This window comes from Mobula hypostoma, chromosome 8, assembly GCF_963921235.1.
Source record: "Mobula hypostoma chromosome 8, sMobHyp1.1, whole genome shotgun sequence".
Classification (NCBI taxonomy): Eukaryota; Metazoa; Chordata; class Chondrichthyes; order Myliobatiformes; family Myliobatidae; genus Mobula; species Mobula hypostoma.
In genome coordinates this window covers 26,279,552-26,304,275 of record NC_086104.1, presented here as the reverse complement: position 1 = coordinate 26,304,275, position 24,724 = coordinate 26,279,552, and the positions used below count along the sequence as shown (strand labels likewise).

Sequence of the window (24,724 nt, the reverse complement as noted above, 5' to 3'; positions counted from 1 at the left end):
CACCTATAAGGGACAAATACTCCCTTATAGGTGGTAGAAATGTCTGAATGTGCGCAACAACTCATAAAAATCTTAACGAGTCCAGAACGAGGGGTCACAGTTTGAGGATAAAGGGGAAGCCTTTTAGGAGCGAGATTAGGAAAAACTTCTTCACACAGAGAGTGGTGAATCTGTGGAATTCTCTGCCACAGGAAACAGTTGAGGCCAGTTCATTGGCTATATTTAAGAGGGAGTTAGATATGGCCCTTGTGGCTAAAGGGATCGGGGGTATGGGGGGAAGGCTGGTACAGGGTTCCGAGTTGGATAATCATCCATGATCGTACTGAATGGCGGTGCAGGTTCAAAGGGCTGAATGGCCTACTCCTGCACCTATTTTCTATGTTTCTATGTTTCTAACATTATTCAGGACAAAGAAGCCCACTTGATTGACTCACTTTTCTAAATATTCATTCCCTTCACGACCAGTATTGCAGAGTACCCTAACCACAAACTGCACTGCAATTCACCATCTTGGTAATTCTAACCACACCTCCTGAACCCATGACCTCCACACCAAAAAGGAAAAGGCATTGTGTGCAGCGGGAAATCTTTGCAAGAAGGTTGCATATCATCTGATCTGGAAATGTATCAGTGGTGCTCCATCATGCTGGGTCTAAGTCCTTGACTGTTAGGAAAGACAAGGGTAGCAGATGCCATTCTAAGTCACACACTACCCATTCTTTTTGTTGCTCCTTCACTGTCGCAAAATCTGGGACTGTACCACACAATATTGTGAGAGTACTTTCACCAGAATGACTACTGCAGTTCAAGGCAGTGGGTCATCCTCACTGACTGTAGGAACAACTGTGGGAATAAATACTGGCTTTGCTAATGATTCTCAGATCCTTAAAAAAATGAACAAATAAAACAAAATTCTAAAATCCCCTCTCAATATCCTAAAAGCCTCAACCAAATTAGCCCTTAATCTCCAGCAGTTCTTTCCTCACAATCTAACCCTTTAAGTGTTTAAATTGGAGGTTAATTGGTTCTTGATTAATAAGGGTATGAAAGGTTACAGGGAGAAGACAGGAAAATGTTGAGAGGGATAATAAATTAGCCATAATGGGATGGTGGAGCAAATTCGATTGGCCAAATAGCCTAATTCTGCTCCTCTTATGGTGTTTTGTTAGTGACCGTTTTTAGTTAGTTTTAACATACATCACATTGAACATCCAAATTTAAATAAATAACAGAGAAAATAAGAGAGAAAATGCTGAAATTACTCAGTTGGGCAGGCCGCATCTGTGGAGAGAGTTACTGTTTCAGGTGATTAACAGCTAATTAAGACTGGACAATGGTTCCCTTTGATAAAACCACAGGGAATGATCCTTACCCACCCAGATGCCAGTACTGATGCTGGGTTTTAATCTGTATATCTCTGTGGAATTTCTGGATTTCAGCACTGGTGCCACTCTGGGAAAGCTGGCCTGAGTCTGTTCCCACTGGCATTCACAAGCATTCCAAGGGCTCCAAATACACTAGCCGTTTTGACAGCTCCTGAGTCTGGTTTTGGTGAGTTGGGAAGGGAGGGCTGCAGGCCCCCGTCAGTAATCAAAGCTTTCCTGTGAGTCCTGTGTAAAAACAGAAAATGCCAGAGATACTCAGCAGGTTAGACGGTATCTGAAACAGAGTCAACCTAAAATGTTGAATCTGTTTCTCTTCCTATGGATGAAACCCGACCTGCTGAGAATTTTTGGCATTTTCTCTGTGTGTTTTAGGTTTCAGCATCTGCAGTTTCCATTTTGATTCTCATTGATCGTCCAAAAGACAGAATATGCTGCGACAACCCCATGCTGTGCTGAGAAGTGGGAGCCAAAGAACACCGGGGCACATGGAAAATTTCAGGGCAACAGGGGGACTGCAATGTCCTCCATTGTCAGAGAAAGTTAACAAGCAATGAGTAATAGGTCAAATAATGCCCCTCAGTAATGTAAATACTATTTGTTTTAATTTTAGATTACTTTAAATGATGTTAATTGCATTTTGCCTGCACACTAAGAAACTTTAAAAATGGCTCTTAATTGGTCACCAGGCTAAATGTTCTGTCATCAGTGAATAAATCATCAGTAATACTCTGCAGACATCACTGTAATTATGACAGTGAAAATCTTTGCTCACTGCTTCATCTGTAATTCCTTCCTTTCACTTAAAGCCAACATTACAATCGCCTAGTCTGGGTTGGAGTTCTGAAAGTATCATATACTCTGGGGTAACTGTTCCATTTTGCTTTAGCGATGACCAAGGATCTGTTGGATGGCATGTTGCACTCATTCATCCGAACTCAATCTGGAACTCATTTCATTTCAATAATGTATCTCAAGAACTACTTTGATTTTGAGCCTCATGAAAAGTGGTGAAGGCTGGAAACTAAAACACAGGGACAGAAAATAAACAGACAATAGCATTTAAATTTAATTCAACTTAATTTTTTTAATTGCTTTTGGGATTTGGAATTCACAGAAAAGACCATTTATTGCCTATTCTCCATTTTCCTTGAGAAAGTACTGGATAGTATTTTGTTGCAATTCTCCTGGTGAATATACTCTCCCTAATGTTGCATTAGGAGCTCTAGGATTTGCACCCAGTGATGATGAAGGAATAGTGATACATTTCCAGGACAAGATGACATGCAACTGGAGAGAGAACTGCAGGTGATAGTGTTCACAGACATGAGAAATCCAAAGCAACTCACATTAGGTGCTGGAGGAACTCAGCTGGTCAGGCAGCATCTATGGAAATGAATGAACAGTCAACGTTTCGGGCCGAGGACTGAGAAGGAAGTGGGAGGATGCCAGAATAAAACAATGGGGGGGAGGGGAAAAGTGGCTTGGTGGAAGGTGATGGGTGAAACCAGGTGGGTGGGAAAGGTCAAGGGCTGGAGAACAAAGAGTCTGATGGGAGAGGAGAGTGGACAATGGGAGAAAGAGAAGGAGGAGCAGACCCAGGTGGAAGTCATTGGCAGGTGAGAAGAAATGAAAGGTCAGTGCAGGGAATAGATGTTGAGGGGGAGGGGGCAGGTTTGTTTACCAGAAGGAGAAATCAAAATTCATCCCATCAGGTTGGAGGGTACCCAGATAGAATATTAAGTGTTGCTTTTCCACCCTAAGCATGGCCTCATGTTGGTGCAAAAGGAGGCCATGGATCGACACGTTAGAACGGAAATGGGAATGCCTTGTATTTATCTGTTGACCTTGCCTTTCATGGTGTTTGAAGTCATGGGTTTGGGAAATGTTGTTGGAGCGACCTGTTAGAGCAGCGAATAACTGCAATGCATTTTGTAAATGGTGTTCATTATGTGGTTCATGAGAGTTGTACTGCAAATCTCGGCAAATGGAAAGTTTATCATCACTCTCCTGACCCGTGCCTTATAGGCGATGGAAAGGTTTCAGGTTGTCAGGAGGCAAGTCACTCCTCCTAATCTTGTACCCATGGTATTTATGTGGTTGGTCTGGTTAGGCTACATGCTTTTCACACAGCTTCGAAGTACCCATTTAAGATAGTCTGTAATTGCACATAGTAAGAGTCCATATCCCACAAATGATGTCTCCATTTGCCTCTGATGCAAGAGAGCAATGGTATGAAACAGGCCCACTAAGTTACTGTAGGAAAGGTACATCGCATCCGGAGTTTCTCCAGTTAGCGGACGATTTCCCTCCACGCCTCTCTGACGTAGTGGGGAACCGCGTACGAGGCAAGTTACAGCAGTGGTTTGCCATTGCCTTCTGCTGGGTGAGTTTCCAAAGAGATCATCAGCTCGTAACCCAGCACGGATGGAAAGCGTGCAGGGGATCCGGCTGGATTTGAACTCGGGACCTTTCATCCCGAAGTCCAGCACTGATGCCACTAAGCCACCAGCCGGATCAAGTTACTGTAATATGGCAGAATTGGATAATGAGGAGGTGGAATTTCTGAATGGTATTGACTGCTCATTATGCAATCATGATCACAACCTCTCAGGCTACGTTACTGATTGAGAATGGAGCAACATTTGTGGACATTGATTCTACAGCAAGTCAGACTGTTACAGTCCAAGATACGCATGGGAAATACTCCTGGTATCTTCTGTGAGGCAGAACAAAAAGATCAGTGAGAAGCAAGAGTTCTGTTGCCAAATGTAGTTATGGGCCATGAATGTATATTTACCACTGTAGGTGAAGAATGCAATGGGTCAGTTGGATGAAAGGGCTGCGTATCTGAGAGGATCATCGTATTTGGAAGGGAAGAGATGCAGAAGCCTTTCACAACTCATAGTGAAGTCGCTTCATCAGCACCATACCTGTCAGGTAGAAATGAAATCATAGAGCTTCAAAATCTTGGAACACGGCCAAGTGGCAAAATACCTGCAAGGAGATAAAGCAGTAGTCTGGCTGACACATGTGGACAACTGATCTAAAGCATTGAAGTTACGCCCGGGGCAATTTTAGGGAAGCCTTTGAATTGTTGGGTTATGCACCCACTGGCTTACGTGTTTCCCCAAAATAAGCCCAGATAAATTACAAACCTGTTGTTCTCAGCACATATGGATGAAATTCCTACAAAGCTTAACATTTAATTACTGTTTGTGCTCAACGAGCTTTTGTTAAATCTTAAATTACTCAAAAATGAGAACGAACATTTATTGATGTTTTCAAAGGGAAGCAATAATCTGCTAACATACCTTCCATGTTTTTTTCATTTTTTACAGACGCCATACTTTTGGCCATCCAACTGTTGGGAGCCAGAAAATACTGACTATGGTTAGTCCTTGAGTAAGATAATTCCTTAATGTATGCATAAGAGACGCAATTGTAGCTGGTTTACTTGAAAATGTTACACCAATCGCATGGTTCTATTTCAGTGATGGAGATTAGATCACTTTATGTGGTTTTCTTAAGGTTAATTATTAAAGATTTTATATTAAAATATCTCCTTTAATTGTGAATTTAGCATGACATTTTTAAAAAATCCCATTACTTCTCTTGGTACTCTGGTCTGGAAAGGAAGCAATAGCTCACAACCAGGCTGCTAATGAAAATCAAACTCTCCTACCACCATAGAGCATCCATTCACTGAAAATCAAAATAACCAAAGATGCTAGAAACCTGAAATAGAAGCAGAAAATTCTGGAAACACTCAGTAATTCAGGCAGTGCTCCCAAAAAGGGAAGCAGAGTTAATGTTTCAAATCCAAAAATTTATTGTTTCTTTTTCCAGAGATGTTAACTGACCTGAGTGTTTCCAGCATTTTGTGTGGTAGTTTCAACTTGCAGATGAACCATGATGTTTTACAGCTCAGTTTTGACTCATTTAAATTATGCAGCAATGAAATTGCTTTTAATTTATGTCTCACGGTTGAAGTAAAGTAATCATCACATAAGGAGGTGATGATGAGCAAACTGCATTCAATCAAGGTGATTCACAGGCCCTAAATTGTTTTTAATGTCTTTCTAGATTTACCAGTTCCTTGGGTAGTTCCACTAGCATGCATTGTGCAGCTTAACCCCTTTAATACATTGTTGAAACTAACTTAATCTTGTTGATTGATTGTTAAACCTGCCCCGGATGTTCTATGATCACCTTCCAAAAACAGAATATCTCTACAATAGTGTGACCTAGCATGTAAAAGCTACAAGCAAGCCTAATACATTCAACTGGAGGTATTGAATCGATGAGCTATGTCTGACTTCCACTAAGATCACCATCAAATCAAATCAAACGCAAGTTTAATATCATTCAATCATACACGAATACAGCCGAATGAGACAGCGTTCCTCTGAGGCCAAGGTGCAAAACATAAATAACACATTCAAAATAGAAAGCAAGAAAAAAAAATCAGTGAAATCATCAGAGAAATAGGACAAGGGAGGCAGGCACATCTGCAAGTTGTACTCCATATTACCCAACATCTTAACTTGGAAATAATGTTCCCTTGTCATCACGAGTTCTAAATTCTGTATCTTATTTCTACGTAGCACTGTGGAATGACTTCACTATAAGGCTACACACATCAAAGTTGCTGGTGAACGCAGCAGGCCAGGCAGCATCTCTAGGAAGAGGTACAGTCGACATTTCGGGCTGAGACCCTTCATCAGGACTAACTGAAGGAAGAGTTAGTAAGAGATTTGAAAGTGGGAGGGGGAGTGGGAGATCCAAAATGATAGGAGAAGACAGGAGGGGGAGGGTTGGAGCCAAGAGCTGGACAGGTGATTGGCAAAAGGGATATGAGAGGCCCAGAGAGAAGGAAAGGGTTGGGGGGAACCCAGAGGATGGGCAAGGGGTATAGTCAGAGGGACAGACGGAGAAAAAGGAGAGAGTGAGAAAGAATGTGTGTGTATAAGTAAATAACGGATGGGGTACGAGGGGGAGGTTGGGCATTAGCGGAAGTTAGAGAAGTCAATGTTCATGCCATCAAGTTGGAGGCTACCCAGACGGAGTATAAGGTGTTGTTCCTCCAACCTGAGTGTGGCTTCATCTTTACAGCAGCCTGGCCTGCTGCATTCACCAGCAACTTTGATGTGTGTTGCTTGAATTTCCAGCATCTGCAGAATTCCTCGTGTTTACTATAAGGCTGCAGTGATTCATTAAGCTGATTCATCAATATATTCTCAAGGACGATTAGCAATGGGCAATTAATATTGACCTTTTCAGCAATGCCGGGATCAACGTGCCCCCCCCCCAAATAAAAGAAAGAATAGCAGCTATCTAAACAGCTCTGTCATTCTGATTCTTGATGAAACCTGGTATTAGAGCAGTAATCATACAGGAAGAATAGATTGCAGGGAGAATTGAGCTGCAGGTAAAAGCACATCAGCAGAAGAGCAAGCACCCAGCCCCTGCCACTGGGCACAAGAAGAACAGGAGGAAACAAAGAAAAGTAAGAGGCAAAGTTCAAGTTGGTTGGGAGGCTGAGATGTTCCTTCACTGGTATAGGGACATAGCTGTAGGTATCCATGTCCTCAAACTGTTGATGAAAATGAAAGTCACTGTTACGCAGTATCATCCATGTACTCAGCATAACCCAGAGCTACGCACACCATAGCTTTGTAACCACTGGCTTGTTTCTCCTGGCTAAGTGTGGGAAATAATCATGTGTAGAAATTCTCCACCAGTTACCATCATTAGAATACGAGTTCTTTTTATTTATTTTATTTTCTGCATTAGTTTGCAAAATTCAGTTCAATTCAATGCCAGAAATGAAGCTTGAAGCATTTCCTACGTAATATTATCATTTTTCAATGAAAAATATTGAACATAATGAATTATTAGTGTTTCAGCTCCTCTTCCTCTAACATTAAATCAATTGTCAAATTGACTTGGAATAATTTGTTAGTGCACAAATGCTGAAAAATTCCTGAGTCTGTCTTGAAAGTGATAAACAAAATTAATTTTTCATACTCCAAATTAGCATAAGTAGCTTCCTTTATACCCCATGATGTTCTTTTTACAAGAGACAGCAGGGATATTTCCGTGTGATAATTTTTAAATGAGTTCACTTGTTTCCGATGGATGTTTATGCCTATTCTTTCACAACCACGGTTTTCTGATGTTACATAATAATTCCAAAAAAAACTTGTATTTTTTTCAAGAGATAACTTGATATTAAAATGTAAAAATGAATATATCCTAACACAGATTAAAGGTTAAGATTGCCTCATACCTGCTGCTAAAATGGAATTGATAAGACATAGAAGCTGCAATAAAAAAAATTCAGATTACTGCTGAGATCTGCATGGAAACCTACCCAGCATGTGCAAACTAGTGCTGTCAGATGCAACAGTTTCACTCATCCTTTGTCTTGACAACATGTCTTCTGTTAAAGGTCTGATAAGTGCCAAATGCAAAAACTACAGAAGCTAGAAATCTGAAATAAAAATAACAGAATATGCTATACATATTCTGAAGATCAGGCAGCCCCTACTATCAGAGGGAAGCAGAGTTGATGTTACAGATTAATGACCTTTCATTAGAATTCACCAGTTTCTATACGAATTGGAATGGCGGAGTATCTGAAATTGTGGTACTTATTGTTACTAGTCCTGAGGACCATATTATGTGAGGTTGCCATTCTTTAAGTTGATATTGGGCTTCATTAAATTAATGCAAGAACAGGAAAAACGCTGTAGAGCTTGAAATTTGAAATAAAAGCAGACAGTTCCGTAGGGTAGGCATGGATACAAGTTCAGGAGCAAGCAGAAACAATGGACCTACCAGGTCAAATAGGTTTGTGGATCTTGGGAAGGAGGTAGAAGCAAGCAAATTCCGTAATCACTCACCAGGTCAGGCAGCATCTGCAGAAATTTCTTACGAGGGAGTTCTGGACCTGAAAGGTAAACTGTTTCTGTTCCATGTGGAACTGTTTCTGATTTGAGACAAAAGGGAAATGATAAGGGAAGATGGAGTGAGGAGAAGATTCTTGTTAATAGGGTGAAGCTGTGCTCTGCAGGAGGACCAGGTGTTTCAGAATGCTGCTGCAGAAGGGTGTGGTGTTAGCGAAGAGGAAGAAGATGAGGAGGTAGTGGCCTCCTTTTATCATTTTCAGTAATTGCATCAACTGTGGAGGCTGGTGGAATGCAAACTGAGGACAAAGGAAATTCTATCCTTGTTCTGCTTAGGATGACAGCAGATGTGTAGGATATGATGCAGGTATGGTTGAGAACTCTGCCAATTGTTTGCCTATCAAGGTGTTATAGCTGTAGGCCAATACATATACCATGGTGCTTTTAAAAACAACTATGACATATTTACCCTAACTTCCTTATCTCTGCATCATGGAGACATCTAATCTAAGGTTGCACTGATGGACAATAGTAGATGGACATTAAGCATTTGTCCCTTTGGCTATTTCTGAAGCCTTAACTGGTCTCATGGCTGCAGGCGTCTTGGCAAGATTCATGCTTTCATTTACTGCATTGTTATTTGTGAGATCTTAATGTGAATAATTTTGATTACCATATTTTCTACATTAAAATTATGACAAATTAATTACTGTACTTGTTTGGTTGTAAAGCAGTTATTTGTTTCCTCTTGCAGTGGTAAACTCCTTGGAAAGCACACATTGAAAATGATCTGTCGAATCCATCTAGTCTGAGCCAGTGTTTTTGCTGTAATATGTTCAGCACTACATTGCTGCTCATATCCAGACATCTTTAAGCCTTGTTCTTCTAACTTGGATCTATGGAGACTGAACACACTGTCGATCACATTGAGGTGCTTTCTGCATGTGCCAGCCACTCAGAATCCAAACGATCTTTTGTGATTCAGCAGAAGTCTGTTGACACCATGCAGATGGTAGAAACAAGTGAGACACTGTCGGCCCCTCCACTAGGCAGCACAGTGGTATAGCTCATATAGTTACCTCCTCACACACCTGAGCATTCGAGTTCTAATCTACCTGTGCAGAATTGGTACGTCCTTCCTGTGACTGTGTGGTTCCCCTTTAATTGTTCTGGATTCCTTCCACATCGCAAGGATGCATGGGTTGGTGGGCCACCAGAAATCTCCCTTTGCAGATAGATGAATGATGGAATCTGAGAGGAAGCTGATGGGATTTGTGTGAATGGGTGTGTGATGTTTGACATGGGCATGGTAGGGCAATGGCACTTTTTCCAAAGATGTGCTGGGGGCAGCCCACAAGTGTCACCAGGCTTCCATCGCCAACATAGCATGATCACAACTTACTATCCTTAACCCGTACACCTTCGGGATGTCAGAGGAAACCGGGGCACCCGGAGGGAGCCCACGCGGTCACGGGGGGGGGGGGTGGGAATGTACAGACAGCAGTGGGAATTGAACCCCAATCACTGATTGCTGGCACTTTAAATTCTTGTGCTAACTGCTGTGCCACTATTGCCACCTGTTTTGCACCATGTTCTCCACCATGTTCTCCTTGTAATCACATGGGTTTCCTCCAGGTGCTCCAACTTCTTCCCGCATTGCATAGACTGTGCCTTTTCAGTTCTTATGTACAAAATGGCTGAAGGCCATTAAATATGGGAAAGAATTAGTAGTAATTACAGTTGGCCAATATTCCAAAGTAAATTCAATTCAAAAATGTGGTTAGTTTTTTGTTATTACTGTAAATATCAGAGCTAGATCACTTACCAACATTTAAACAAATGTTTATTTTTAATATTCTTTCCTGCAATGTGGGCATTGTTGATGTGTTCAACGATTATTGTTCTTTGGGAGGTGTTGGGAGTCAACATTTCGAACCACAGCTGTCCTTCTGAGGAGGGTGCCCACGCACTGCAGTGGCCTAGGGACCTCCAGGATTTTAACCTAGTAACAATGAAATTAGAGCAAACATGCATAGAAAATTTGGAGCTGAGCCAGGCCATGAAAGCAGGGACACAATTGTTGTGCTGTTGGGTATTTGTTCTGACCCAAGATTCGATGGCTTTTATGGATTAAGATATTCTTTACTGATATGATTTGACCTCGTTATCCTGATTCCTCTGTAGCAAACAACAATTTTTAAATGTAATGATAGGAGGAGTTTCAAGAAAACAAGGCATCTATTGAATTGGAGAACTTATCCAGCCCTCAATCAGCCACATTTCAACTATCACCCCAGTACGTCATTTCCAGACGCCACAACATGATTGCATGTTTAAAGTAGGTCACTTGTACATTGTGTTGCCAATTTGGCAGGTGCGTAGCAGCCATAAAACATATATAGTCCCAAGCATTGCAGCTCCATTGCACTTCCTTTCAAAACAAAGTAAGAACTTCCGAGAAAGCTCTTGTCAGATCCAAAATGGTCCCAGCGTACCTCACAACCAATCTACTGCCTTGGAGAGGAGATTTCCTAAGGAATTGCTGAGCACATCAAAGATTACCACCCAGCAACTTAGCAGATAACTTTGGAAAACTTTGGATGGCAGCCTGGGTGAAGAAATAGGGGTGGCATTGAGGCACAGTGGCACAGCTGGTATATCAGCTGCCTCCCACCTCTAAGGACCTGGGTTCATTTCTGACCTCCAAAGCTGCCTGTGTGGACTTTGTTTGTTCTTCTTGGGACCATTAGAGAAAGAGAGAGGAGAGAGAAAGAAGAGATGCAATCAATAAAAGTAAGGAAATAGCATTTAGAACAAAAGTGAGTCCTCGGAAACGAAGCCCAGAGCCTCAGCCTCATTTCAGCACATAACAGAGCCCACAAACACAAAGCCTGGAGCAGGCCCACAGGTTCAGCCTCAGTTCAGATCAGATGTGCATGTGCAGTTTGATAGATGAATTGGCTGTTGTAAATTTCCCATAGTGTCTGCACATGGTAGAATTCAGAAGGAGTTGATGCGAATATAATTATAACAGACTAGGATTGACATTACTGGGTGTTTACTGGAAAGCATTGACTTGGTCGGCTAAAAGGCCTGTGTCCAGATTGTCTTTGGTGCTGTGGGAATTACATTTTAACCTCTTGTTTTGCCTCATTCCCACAATACAGAAGTCATTAACAAATCCATCCTTCAGTACCCATCTCTAAAGTACACATTAATACCAAAGTAGACAGAGACTCAAATTGACATCTCATTCAATAAATGGCACTTCCAGCAGAGAAGATTAGGATATTAGAACCTCATTAGAATATTACCAACGGATGTTCCCGCAAGATTTTTTTGGATTCGTTCCAGTCAGAAGTTGTAAGAGTTCTATTGGTAATTAAGCAAAAAAAGTCATCAGAATCCATTGGTATACAGAAGATAGAACATAAACGTAAATCAGTAAAACACAGGAACAGGCCCTTCGTCCCACCATGATGCTGATCCAACTAATCCCACCTTCCTGCAGATGGGCTGCATCCCTCTGTTAACTGCCCGTTCATGTGTCTGTCTAGATGTATCTTAAACATTGTAATTGTACCTGTTTCCATCACTTTCCCCTGGCACATCATTGCTGGTATGCACCATTCTGTGGGTAAAAGTTTGCCTCACACACCTTCTTTAAACTTTCTCCATTCACTTTAAGCCTATGTCCTCAAGTATCCAACATTTCTATCATTGGTCCCTCACCTGACACTGATGGATTCAGATATAGTGAGTGGGAAATCCACAGCTCTGCCCCACCCCCTCTATCTCCATCACATGTTCCGCCTGCCCCTCCAGCATCATAGTCATAGTCATACTTTATTAATCCCGGGGGAAATTGGTTTTCGTTACAGTTGCTCCATAAATAATAAATAGTAATAGAACCATAAATAGTTAAATAGTAATATGTAAATTATGCCAGTAAATTATGAAATAAGTCCACGACCAGCCTATTGGCTCAGGATGTCTGACCCTCTAAGGGAGCTGTTGTAAAGTTTGATGGCCACAGGCAGGAATGACTTCCTATGACACTCAGTGCTGCATCTGGGTGGGATGAGTCTCTGGTTGAAAGTACTCCTGTGCCCACCCAGTACATTATGTAGTGGATGGGAGACATTGTCCAAGATGGCATGTAACTTAGACAGCATCCTCTTTTCAGACACCACCGTCAGAGAGTCCGGTTCCATCCCCACAACATCACTGGCCTTACGAATGACTTTGTTGACCCTGTTGGTGTCTGCTACCCTCAGCCTGCTGCCCCAGCACACAACAGCAAACATGATCGCACTGGCCACCGCAGACTCGTAGAACATCCTCAGCATCATCCGGCAGATGTTAAAGGACCTCAGTCTCCTCAGGAAATAGAGATGGATCTGGCCCTTCTCGTAGACAGCCTCAGTGTTCTTTGACCAGTCCAGTTTATTGTCAATTCATATCCCCAGGTCTTTGTAATCCTCCACCCTGTCCACACTGACCCCCTGGATGGAAACAGGGGTCACCGGTACCTTAGCTCTCCTCAGGTCTACCACCAGCTCCTTTGTCCTTTTCACATTAAGCTGCAGATAATTCTGTTCACACCATGTGACAAAGTTTCCTACCGTAGCCCTGTACTCAGCCTCATCTCCCTTGCTGATGCATCCAACTATGGCAGAGTCATCCGAAAACTTCTAAAGATGACAAGATTCTGTGCAGTAGTTGGTCCGAGGTGTAAATGGTGAAGAGAAAGGGAGACAAGACAGTCCCCTGTGGAACCCCAGTGCTGCTGATCACTCTGTCGGACACACAGTGTTGCAAGCACACATACTGTGGTCTGCCAGTCAGGTAATCAAGAATCCATGATACCAGGGAAGCATCCACCTGCATCGCTGTCAGCTTCTCCCCCAGCAGAGCAGAGCGGATGGTGTTGAACACACTGGAGAAGTCAAAAAACATGACCCTCACAGTGCTCGCTGGCTTGTCCAGGTGGGCGTAGATACGGTTCTGCAGGAAGACGATGGCATCCTCAACTCCTAGTCGGGGCTGGTAGGCGAACTGGAGGGGATCTAAGTGTGGCCTGACCATAGGCTGGAGCAGCTCCAGAACAAGTCTCTCCAGGGTCTTCATGATGTGGGAGGTCAATGCCACTGGTCTGTAGTCATTGAGGCCGCTGGGGCGCGGCGTCTTCGGCACAGGGACGAGGCAGGACATCGTCCACAATACAGGAACCCTCCGGAGCCTCAGGCTCAGGTTGAATACATGGCGAAGTACTCCACATAGCTGAGGGGCACAGGCTTTGAGCCTGGTCAAGGTACTGCTGGAAGGCAAGTCCACAGAAAAAGGTAACCTGATTAAACTGCACGCCAACTGAATTGCAGCATTGAACTCATGGAAATTTGATTCCTTTGTTTTCAAATTGTCAACGTTATTCAGTTCCAGATAAAAGGAATAAGAAGAAACTTTTTCCCCATTGGTGGAAAGGATGAGAACAAGAGAATGAGCATTCTCAAATTAGTTCCTGGAATGCCAGGTCGGTGAAATGAGAGAATGAGCAGGCTAAGCTTCTTATCGCTGGAGTTTAGAAGAACGCACAAACTCTTAATAGGGCTCAGCAGGGTAGTTTCAGAACGTTGCTTGTTGTGCTCTGAGTTGTTTTGCCAAGCACTGTGGGAATGCCATGTTGGCACCATAATGTGTGGTGACACTTGCACGTTGCCCCAGCACATCATTAGATTATCTTGGTTGTTCATACAAATGACATAACTTCACTGTGTGTTTTGATGCATATATGGTAAATAAATGAACTAAACCTGAGTCTGAATCATTTGCAGTATTTTTTTTAATTTTTTTATTGTGACATACGATAACTTTTTATGCCTGCACTGTACTGCTGCTACAAAATAGCAAATTTCAGAATTTATGTCAGTGACAATAAATCTCATTCTGATTCAATGGTTCCATTTAGCATCAGAGAATGTATACAGTACATAACCTGAAATTCTTACTCCTTGCCAACATCCATGAAACAGAAGAAAACCCCAAAGAACAAATGACGGAAAAACATTAGAGCTCAAAAGCCTGCTTTCCCCTCTTACACGCAAGCAACAGCAAAGCATCAACCCTCCCCCACTTGTTCCAGCGGGAAGCACCAGCTCCCACCGCCCACCAAGCAAGCAATTCCAAAAGCCCCCTAAGAGACCATGATCTAGGTCCATCAAAAAGTACAGTCCATAATCCAGCACCTCAACATGCTACAGGCTCTCTTCTCTCACGAACAAGGAAGAGGGAGGTGTCATCCCCTCCACAGCAGGATGGGAGACCAACATCTCGCTGCTTCAATGTTACAGTCTGAAGAGGCATTTCTTTGAGATCATCCAACTCGAGAAACAGCACATTCTCCCCCCATCGAGAGAGAGAGAGAGAGAGAGCGCTCAATTGCAGAGGCCTCCGACAGTCACATCTGTTGTCTCGACGTCCTGATCACCGACAATACTTCAGATGGCAACAGTGGCAAGTAATATGGTCCACATGAGCTGCCTGAGGCCGCACGTCTTCCACACCACTGCTGGAGGTACCAAAAATGGCCAGTTGGTGAGCTCTGGGAGCAGGAATCCATGCAGTTCGAATGTAGCTATAGATCACAGACTTCAACAGGATCCCAGCCACCTTGAAAAGGGAAAAAGAGACATTAAAGAAGGGAATTTAAGCTGTTTCACAGATGAGATTGAAGCCGCCACCCTCTGGCACCATCTTAGCTCCTCCGTCACCTGTATCTGATTCAGATGTTGATTCTGGATTCAAGGCTGAGTGTTATCATCTCAAAATAACATGAAAGCCGGTTAGGACTGAACTAAGGAGAAAGTTCTTCACTCAGTGGGCAATAAATCATTGGAATTCTTGAATGCTGAGTGTTGTGGAGGATTGGTTATTGAATCCATTCTGAAATGAGATTGATGGAATTTTGGATATTAGTGGAATCAGATGGAATGGTGTTGAGTTGAAGCAGAAATTCTTATTGAAGGCAGAGCTGTGTCAAGAGGTGAATGGTCAATCCCTGCTCGTGTTTTTTTTATATTCTTATGATTTAAGGTGATTGAGGATAGAGTGCCGGGGTTGATGTGTGGCATGTCATGCTGCATATAGATGAGATTGAAAATTCACTGCCTGAAAGCCCTGGAAGCAGATTCAGCTCCTGCTTTCATCTGGGAATGGAGGTGGCAATATTCACAGGCGTGTGGAGAAAGAACCAGGTAATGAGTTTGATGGGCCAAATATAGGCAGTGTTTCCATAATGCTATTCTTTTCCATTTCTCCATCTAAAACTAAAGTCACAAACTTCTGCGCAACCTAGCAAGTGCGCAAACCTTGCACAACAATGCAGCTTCGTCAGGAATTCCATTCCCAGCTCAGCTATAGTAATCTGTCGGTAAGTGGCAAACCCTATCACTGATCTAAAATGATTCCAGGTCTTCTGCCAAGGCACTGAAATCCCAAAGAAGAAGAAATAAAAGATTTATACCACTTAACTTTCTTTAAAGTCCCATTTGATTGTTGTAAATATACCCAGTTGGCTCCTGTGGGGCAAGGTTGCAATGATTGTGCAGCCTAGTTTAGAATGCTCATTATCAAGTTAATTTTAAACAACATATCCAAATTCATCGTGCCCCTATTGCAAATTACTAAGTATTTCCATTACGTACTCTGTTTCATTCCCACAGCTCTGCAAATACAGATAGAGTTCTCCTCTAAAATATTTTCATTGAACTTGTTTAAACAAACTATTAAGACCATAAAGCCAGACCATAGGAGCAGAAATTAGGCCATTTGGCCCATTGCATCTGTTCCGCCATTTCATCAAGGCTGATTCAATTTTTCTCTCAATACCAATCTCTTGTCTTCTCCCTGTATCCCTTCATGCCCTGACCAATCATGAATCTATTGATCTCTGCCTGAAATATACTGTACATAAAGACTTGACCTCATGCTGCCTGTGGCAAAGAATTCCACAGATTCACCACTCACTGGCTAAAGAAATTCCTCTTTCCCTGCATTCTAAAAGGACATCTCTATTCTGAGCTTGTGTCCTCTGGTCTTAGACTCTCCCACCAGAGAAAACATTCTCCCCACATCCATTCTATCAAGGCCTTTCACCAGTCAATAGGTTTCAATGAGGTCACCTCTCATTCTTCTGAATTCTAGCCATCAGATGCTCTTCATATGACAAGCCATTCAATTCTGGAATCATTTTTGTGAACCTCCTTTGAACTCTTTTCAGTTTCAGCACACCCTATCTAAGATAAAGAGCCTAAAACTGCTCACAATACTCCAAGTAAGGCCTCACATGTGCATTATGGAGTCTAATATTACATCCTTGTTTTTAATATACTATTCCTCTTGAAATGTCTACTAAAATTGCATTTACCTTCCTCACCACAGACTCAGCTTGCAAATTAACCTTTAGGGAATCCTGCACAAGAACTCCCAAGTCCCTTTGCAATTTAGATTTATGTATTTTCTTACCACTTAAAAAACAGTCAATCTTTTCACTTCTTCTGCCAAAGTGCATGACCATACACTTCCCAGCATTGTATTCCATATGCAATTTCTTTGGCCTTTCTCTTAATCGTCTTAAGTCCTCCTGTAGCCTCTCTACTTCCACAAAACTACCTTCACCTCCATGTATCTTTATATCATCTGCAAACTTCACAACAAAGACATCAATTTCATCATCTAAATCATTGACACACAACATAAAAAGAGTCAGTCCCAACACAGACACCTCTGGAACACCACTAGTCTCTGGCAGCCAACCAGAAAAAGCTCCCTGTATTGCCACTTTTTGCCTCCTGTCAATCAGCCATTGCTTTATCCATGCTAGAATCTTTCCTGTAATTCTATGGGCATGTCACTTGTTAAGCAGCCTCATGTGTGGCACCTTGTCAAAGGCCTTCGGAAAATCCAATTACATAACATCAACCAATTCTCCTTCATCTAACCTGCTTGTTATTTCTTCAAAGAATTCCAACAAGGCAAGATTTTCCCTTGAGGAAATCATATGCCTTCAAGTTCTCTGAGACCTCACCCTTAATAATCGTCTCCAACATCTTCCCAACCACAGAGGTCAGACTAACTAGCCTCCAGTTTCCTTTCTTCTGCCTCTCTCCTTTCTTGAAGAGTGGAGTGACATTTCCAATTTTCCACTCTTCTGGAATCATTCCAGTATCTAGTGATTCTTGAAAGATCATTACTAATGCCTCCATGATCTCCTCAGCCACCTCATTCAGAACTCTGGTCCAGGTAACTTACCCTTCTTCAGACCTTTCAGTTTTCCAAGAACCTTCTCTCTAGTTATGGTAGCTTCACACACTTCATGCTCCCGGCACCTGCAACTTCCAGTATACTGGTGGTGTCTTCCACAGTGAAGAATGAATCTTCCACCATTTCATTGTCCCCCATTACTACCTCTCTAGCATCGTTTTCCAGTAGTCCAATATCTCTTTTACATTTTATGTATCAGAAGATAGTTTTGGTATCCTCTTTAATACTTTTGGCTAGCTTACTTTCATATTCTATCTTTACCTTAATGATGTTTTTAGTTGCCTTCTGTTGGTTTTTAAAAGCTTCCCAATCCTCTAATTTCTCACTAGTTTTTGCTCTACTTTATGCCTTCTCTTTGGGTTTTATATTGACTTTGACTTCTCTTGTTAGCCACGGTTGTGTCATTAATGCAGTGCATGCCCTGTGATATAGTGGCATCAACACCGGACTTGGAGACAAATGGTCCTGGCTTCGAACCCGGCTGGCCCCTTACACGTTTTCCTTCCATTGAGCTGGGAACTCAGCCTTGTAAAAAATAGACAAATGGTAAGGAAATGGCAAACATGCCACCCAATGCACCACAAGATGCAAAAAGGAACAGCAATACCTGATCTTAAACAGATGAGATTCTGCAGATGCTGGAAATTCAGAGCAACCATCCATAGTACTGAAGGAACTCCCATAGGACAGGCAACATCTATGGAAGGGAATAAACAGTTGACATTTTGGGCCAAGTCCTGTTGAAAGAGCTCGGCCCAAAATATTGATTATTTATTTCCTTCCATAGATGCTGCCTGACCTGCTGAGTGTCTTCAGCATTTTGCATGTGTATTGCATACCTGATGTTCTCAGTTTGCTGTATTTAACTTGTTATCCTCTTAGTTATTTGCTTTTGCAAGACAGCAATAATTATTTTGTTTCCTTTTCCAGCTGTTTATCTCTGCAAGCGAACAATGCAAAATAAAGCCCGGTTGGAGTTGGCAGATTACGAAGCAGTGAGTACCATTCTGATTCATTTACCCTGAAGGACAAAATTTTACTATTTGGATAAGCACTGAGTGACTCATGAAATGTATGAATATCATCATCTTCGGGTACTTAAAATACCAACTTTTAGAAAATGCCTCTCACACTTCAAAAAGTTTCCACTGGAATTAAAAATTGTAATGGATTGACAAATGCTCGTTATGAAGAGCGTGTTAAATGAGTCACAAGCAAAATGATTGGGGGTTGTTTCTCATCCAGGGTTCCATAATTTGAGTAAAAGAAACAACAAACAAAGAATTGAAACTTTTACAAATAGTAACCCAGCCACAGGAGATGTCAAAACAGTGGTCAAGCACTTCCAGCAGGGAACAGGATTCAATTAACAATTAAAATCACAATCATATAGTGAAAGAAATCACTACGCTGCTTTGAATAATAAGCCCCAATGTGTGAGCTGAAATATTTTAAAAAAATCAGAAAATGCTGAAGACACTCAGCAAGGCTCTTTGGGAAATAAAGTAATAAAAAACCTTTCAGGCCAGTTCTTCAGAACTGGAAAAGCTGAGGCAACACGTCAGTTTTAAGTACAAGAGATGGGGTGTTATGTTCAAGTTGTATCAGACATTGGTGAAGCCCAATTTGGAATATTGTGTGCAATTTTGATCACCTACCTGCGGGAAGCATGTAAAAAGCTTGAAAGGGTAGAGAGAAAACTTACAAGGATGTTGCCAAGGTCTGGAGGAAAGGTGAAAAGTTTAAGGGGAACATGAGGGGAAGCTTCTTCACTCAGAGGGTTGTGAGAGTGTGGAACGAGCTGCCAGCACAAATGGTGCACGCGAGCTCAATTTCAATGTTTAAGTGAAGTTTGGATAGGTACATGAATGGTAGGGGTATGGAGGGCTAATGTCCCAATGCAGGTCATTGGGAGGAGGTAGTTTAAATAGTTTTGGCATGTACTAGATGGACTGAAGGGCCTGTTTCAGTGCTGTACCTTTCTATGACTCTACACCTTATTCCTCAGGTTAATTAAGCATCTTGTTGGAATGATTCAGGATAGGTCAGAGTGGGAGTGGGATGTAGATTTAAAGTGTTGATGAGTGAAAGCTGAAGGTCATTTCTGCAGAGTGAATAAGGTGCTCTAGAAAGTGGTCACAACCTAATTTCTGCAAGGTAGAAGAATCCACATTGTGGGCACAAAACACACCGGACTAGAAATGCGCACCTGGATCTCCACTTCACCTGGAAGGACTCTTTGGGTCTCTGCAATGGGGGAAGGATGAAGTAAAAGAGGTTCTCCTGCACTCGTTCCATTTTGGGCATGTATACTGGTGCCAGAAGTATAGCAACACTTGTGGGCTGCATCCTGTACATTCCGAGTATGTTGGGCATTCATGCAAATGACGAATTTCAATGTAGGTTTTGTTGTTTCAATATACATTTGACAAATAAAGCTGACTTTTATCTTAATTTTCATAGCCCTCAAAATCCTTATTCATTTACCTGTTCATGTAGTTTTTAAAGGTTTATAATTTACTTGCCTCTAACATCTCATTCCCGTATACAGAACTCCCTCTGGGTGAAAAAGTTGTCCCTCAGGTATCTATCAAATCTCACTCCTCTCACCTTAAACCTATGTCCTCTGGTTCTTGATACTCCAACCCTGGGGAAAAAGAGTGTGCAACTCTGCCCCTCATAATTTTATGCATCTCTAGAAATCATAGAAACATAGAAAACCTATAGCACAATACAGGCCCTTCGGCCCACAACGTTGTGCCGAACATGTCCCAACCTAAGAAATTACTAGGCTTACCCATAGCCCTCTATTTTTCTAAGCTTCATGTACCTATCCAAAAGTCTCTTAAAAGATCCTATTATATCCGCCTCCACCACCATTGCCGGCAGCCCATTCCACGCACTCACCACTCTCTGAGTGAAAAAACTTACCCCTGACATCTCCTCTGTACCTACTCCCAAGCACCTTAAACCTGTGTCCTCTTGTGGCAACCATTTCAGCCCTGGGGAAAAGCCTCTGACTATCCACACAATCAATGCCTCTCATCGTCTTATACGCCTCTATCAGGTCACCTCTCATCCTCCTCGCTCCAAGGAGAAAAGGCTGAGTTCACCCAACCTGGTTTCATAAGGCATGCTCCCCAATCCAGACAACATCCTTATAAATCTCCTCTGCACCCTTTCTATGGCTTCCACATCCTTCCTGTACTGAGGTGACCAGAACTGAGCACAGAACTCCAAGTGGGATCTGACCAGGGTCCCACTTCACACTTATATGCTTTGAACTCCATCTGCCACTTCTCAGCCCAGTTTTGCATCCTATCAATGTCCCACTGTAACCTCTGACAGCCCTCCACACTATCCACAACACCTCCAACCTTTGTGTCATCAGCAAACTTACTAACCCATCCCTCCACTTCCTCATCCAGGTCATTTATAAAAATCACGAAGAGTAAGGGTCCCAGAACAGATCCCTGAGGCACACCACTGGTCACCAACCTCCATGCAGAATATGACCGGTCTGCAACCACTCTTTACCTTCTGTGGCAAGCCAGTTGTGGATTCACAAAGCAATGTCCCCTTGGATCCCCTGCCTCGTTACTTTCTCGATAAGCCTTGCATGGGGTACCTTATCAAAATAAAATCACACTTTATTTTCCAACACTCCAATGAAAAATGTTTAAAACCTGTTTAGTCTCTCTCCATAGCTCTGACCCTCCAGTGCTGGCAATAGCTTTTTAAATCTGCTCTTCACTCTTTCCAGCTTAATGGCATCTTTCCTAGAACATTAAGTCATCAGAAAACACATCTGCTCATCATCAGAACTTATGGTTCAATGATCTTTCTTCAGCTGTATTTTTCTTTCAGGTAACAGTTGAGTTAAAAAGGAATGGGACATATACATCATCTATATTTTTCTATTCCACAGCATGAAATAGGCCCTTCTGGCCCTTCAAGGCGCACTGCCCAGCAAGCCTCTGATCTTAATCCTAACCTAATCATGAGACAATTTACAATGACCAATTAACCTACCTTTAGACGGTGGGATGAAACCAGAGCACCTGAAGGAAAGGCACGCATTCATGGGGAGAACGTACAAACCCCTCATAGGCAGTGACAGGAATTGAACCCTGGTCACTGGTACTGAAAGTGTTGTGCCTACCACTAAGCTACCATGCCCCCCCCCAAATAATTTATAAGTCAGGCTTTAAAACTACATCAATAGCAACCTGAGACAAAAGCCAACTCACTTAACTTAAGCCAAAGGATTTAAGCATTCCTGTCACTCTAGATGTTGAGTTTGAAGGCAGCATAAGGGAAGGTCTACATGAAACCCAGGATACTATTCCAGGATTAAGGAAAAGGAAGAAATATGAGGGAGAATTTGATGTAAAGGAGACTGAGAGGCAAGAAAAGAAATAGCTGAATGTATAATTTTCATCTCCTGGAGGTCTACACCGAATCTGTGTCAGCATTCAAACACCTACTGTATTTAAGTTCATAGGACATTTATTATTAAAGTACAATTATATTACCATATAGAACCCTGAGATTAATTTTCTTGTTGACATACTCAATAAATCTATATAATAATAACCATACAGAATCGATGAATGACCACCCGAATTGGACATTCAACTGGAGTGCAGAAGACATCAAATTGTGCAAATACAAAATGAATACACTGTGGAAGACACCAGCAGTAAGTTGGAAGTTCCAGGTGGCAGGGATCATGAAGTTTGTGAAGCAACTATTACTGGAGAGAAGGTTCTTGGGAACCTAAAAGGGCTGAAGGTAGATAAGTCACCCGAACCAGATGGTGTACACTCCAGGGTTCTGAAATAAGTGGCTGAAGAGATTGTGAAGGCATTAGTAATGATCTTTCAAGAATCACGAGATTCTGGAATAGTTCCGTAAAACTGGAAAATTGCAAATGTCACTCCACTCTTCAAAAAGGGAGAGAGGCAGAAGAAAGGAAACTATAGGCCAGTTAGTCTGATCTCAGTGGTTAGGAGAATGGGGTCATTTTTTTACTGAGGTACTTGAAGGTACATGAAAAAATAGGCATTAGTCAGTATGGTTTCCTCAAGAGAAAATCTTGCCTGACAAATCTGTTTCAATTCTTTGAAGAACTAACAAGCAGGATAGACAAAAGATAATTAGTTGATGTTGTGTACTTGGATGTTCAGAAGGTCTTTGACAAGGTGCCACACTTGAGGATGCTTAATAAGCTACAAGCCCATGGTATTACAGGAAACATTCTAGCATGGATAAAGCTGTGGCTAATTGGCAGGAGGCAAAGAATGGGAATAAAGGGAGCCTTTTCTGATTGGCTGTCAGTGACCAGTGGTGTTCCACAGGCGTCCGTGTTGGGACCAATTCTTTTTACGTTGTATGTCAATGATTTGGATGATGGAATTGATGTCTTTGTTGCAAACTTTGCAGGTGATATGTAGATAGGTGGAGGAGCAGGTAGCCTTAAGGAAGTAGAGAGGCTACAGAGGGACTTAGACAGATTAGGAGAATGGGAAAAGAAAGGACAGATAGAATTCAGAAGAATGAGAAGTGACCTCATTGAATCCAATCAAGTGGAGAAATGCCTTGATAGAGTAGATGTGGAGAGGATGTTTTCTATGGTGGGAGAGTCTAAGACTAGAGGACACAGCCTCAGAATACAGGAGTGTCTTTTAGAAACGAGATGAGGAGGAATTTCTTTCACCAGAAAGTGATGAATTTGTGGAATTATTTGTCACAGGCCACTGTGGAAGCCATGTCTTTACACATATTTAAGGCAAAGGTTGATAGATTCTTGATTGGTCAGGGCATGAAGGGATATGGGGAGAAGGCAGGAGACTGGGGCGGAGAGGAAAATTGGATCGGCCATGATGAAATGGCAGAGCTGACTTGATGGGCCAAATTGCCTTATTCTGCTCTTATATCTTATGGTCTCTTATGGAAAGACATAACAGTAATAAATAAATAAACAATAAATGTTGAGAGCATGAGATGAAGAGTCCTTGAAAGTGAGTCCATTAGTTGTGGGAACATTTCAATAATGGAGCAAATTAAGTTGAGTGAAGTTATCCCCTTTTTGTTCAAGAGCCTGTTGCTTGAGGGGTAGTAAGTGTTCCCGAACTTTGTGGTGCAAGTCCTGGGGCTCCTGACATTTCTTCCTTCTAGTGTTATGTATTATTGCATTAACAATTTGTTAATACTATCTTATTTTCCACAATGCCCATCAACTCTATCAGATTCTATCTCCTACCTACACACTAGGCACAATTTAAAATGGCCAATTAACCTAGCAGCCTGCACGTTGTTAGAACGTGGAAGAGCCCAGAGAAAATCCGCACAGTCACGACAAAAATGCGCTAGATCCACACAGCCGACACTTGAAAGGTCAGAATTGAACTCGAGACACTAGAGTTGTGAAGCAGCGGCTTTGCGAGCTATGCCACTGTGCCATTCTCCAGTGACATTAGATCATGGGTGGGTGAGCGTTTAGGAAGAGAAGTAATGAAGGAAATCCAGGACCCAAATTGGCTCTCTGGGATGCGTGTGGAGCGGCTTGTGATTTCAAGAGAGGAGACTGAATCTCAGCACCACATTGTAAATCCTGTCAGGGCTGGTGAATTGTGGCTTAAGTGGTTATATGGCAGAAATGCTCATTTCTGAGTCTTTTGGGAAGACAAGTTGGGCACTGTATCAGGGGAGATATCCAGGCTGAAAAGAAAGTAAAAGGTTTTACTGAGCACTGTATCTGAAGGTGTGAGAGGATTTCAGCAGATAAGCAGATCAGAAAGTTTTGTGGTGAATATAAGATCAAAGACGATATTTGAAAATACAATTCTGAGTAATTACCCGGCAGCAGCAGATGCCGGGGTTCCTCATGTTGGTGGGGAGATATGAGAAGTTCGAGACGCATGGAAGGAATTGGACATAAGCTTATGATCAAAACTGTGGAATACAAGGAATTGGACATAAGCTTATAATCAAAACTGTGGAAAACTGCCAAAGCAAGGCTGATTGGTGATTGCGAGTAGGGTTTGATGCTTGTGAATAAACAGTAAGAGGTTAAATGCAAGAAGGATAGAGGCAATACTAAATCTA

The 24,724-nt window shown here is 42.2% G+C and overlaps 1 protein-coding gene across 2 annotated transcripts in view; it reads left to right on the top strand.

The window, feature by feature from the left end:
- LOC134350422 (regulator of G-protein signaling 7) overlaps nucleotides 1-24,724 on the top strand; it is a 514,008-nt gene that overhangs the window by 405,822 nt on the left and 83,462 nt on the right. For both annotated transcript variants that reach the window (XM_063055597.1, XM_063055598.1), the window contains exons 6-7: nucleotides 4,724-4,775; nucleotides 18,545-18,609. In XM_063055597.1, the coding sequence (XP_062911667.1) occupies nucleotides 4,724-4,775; nucleotides 18,545-18,609 (117 nt within the window). The remainder of the gene's footprint in view (nucleotides 1-4,723; nucleotides 4,776-18,544; nucleotides 18,610-24,724) is intronic.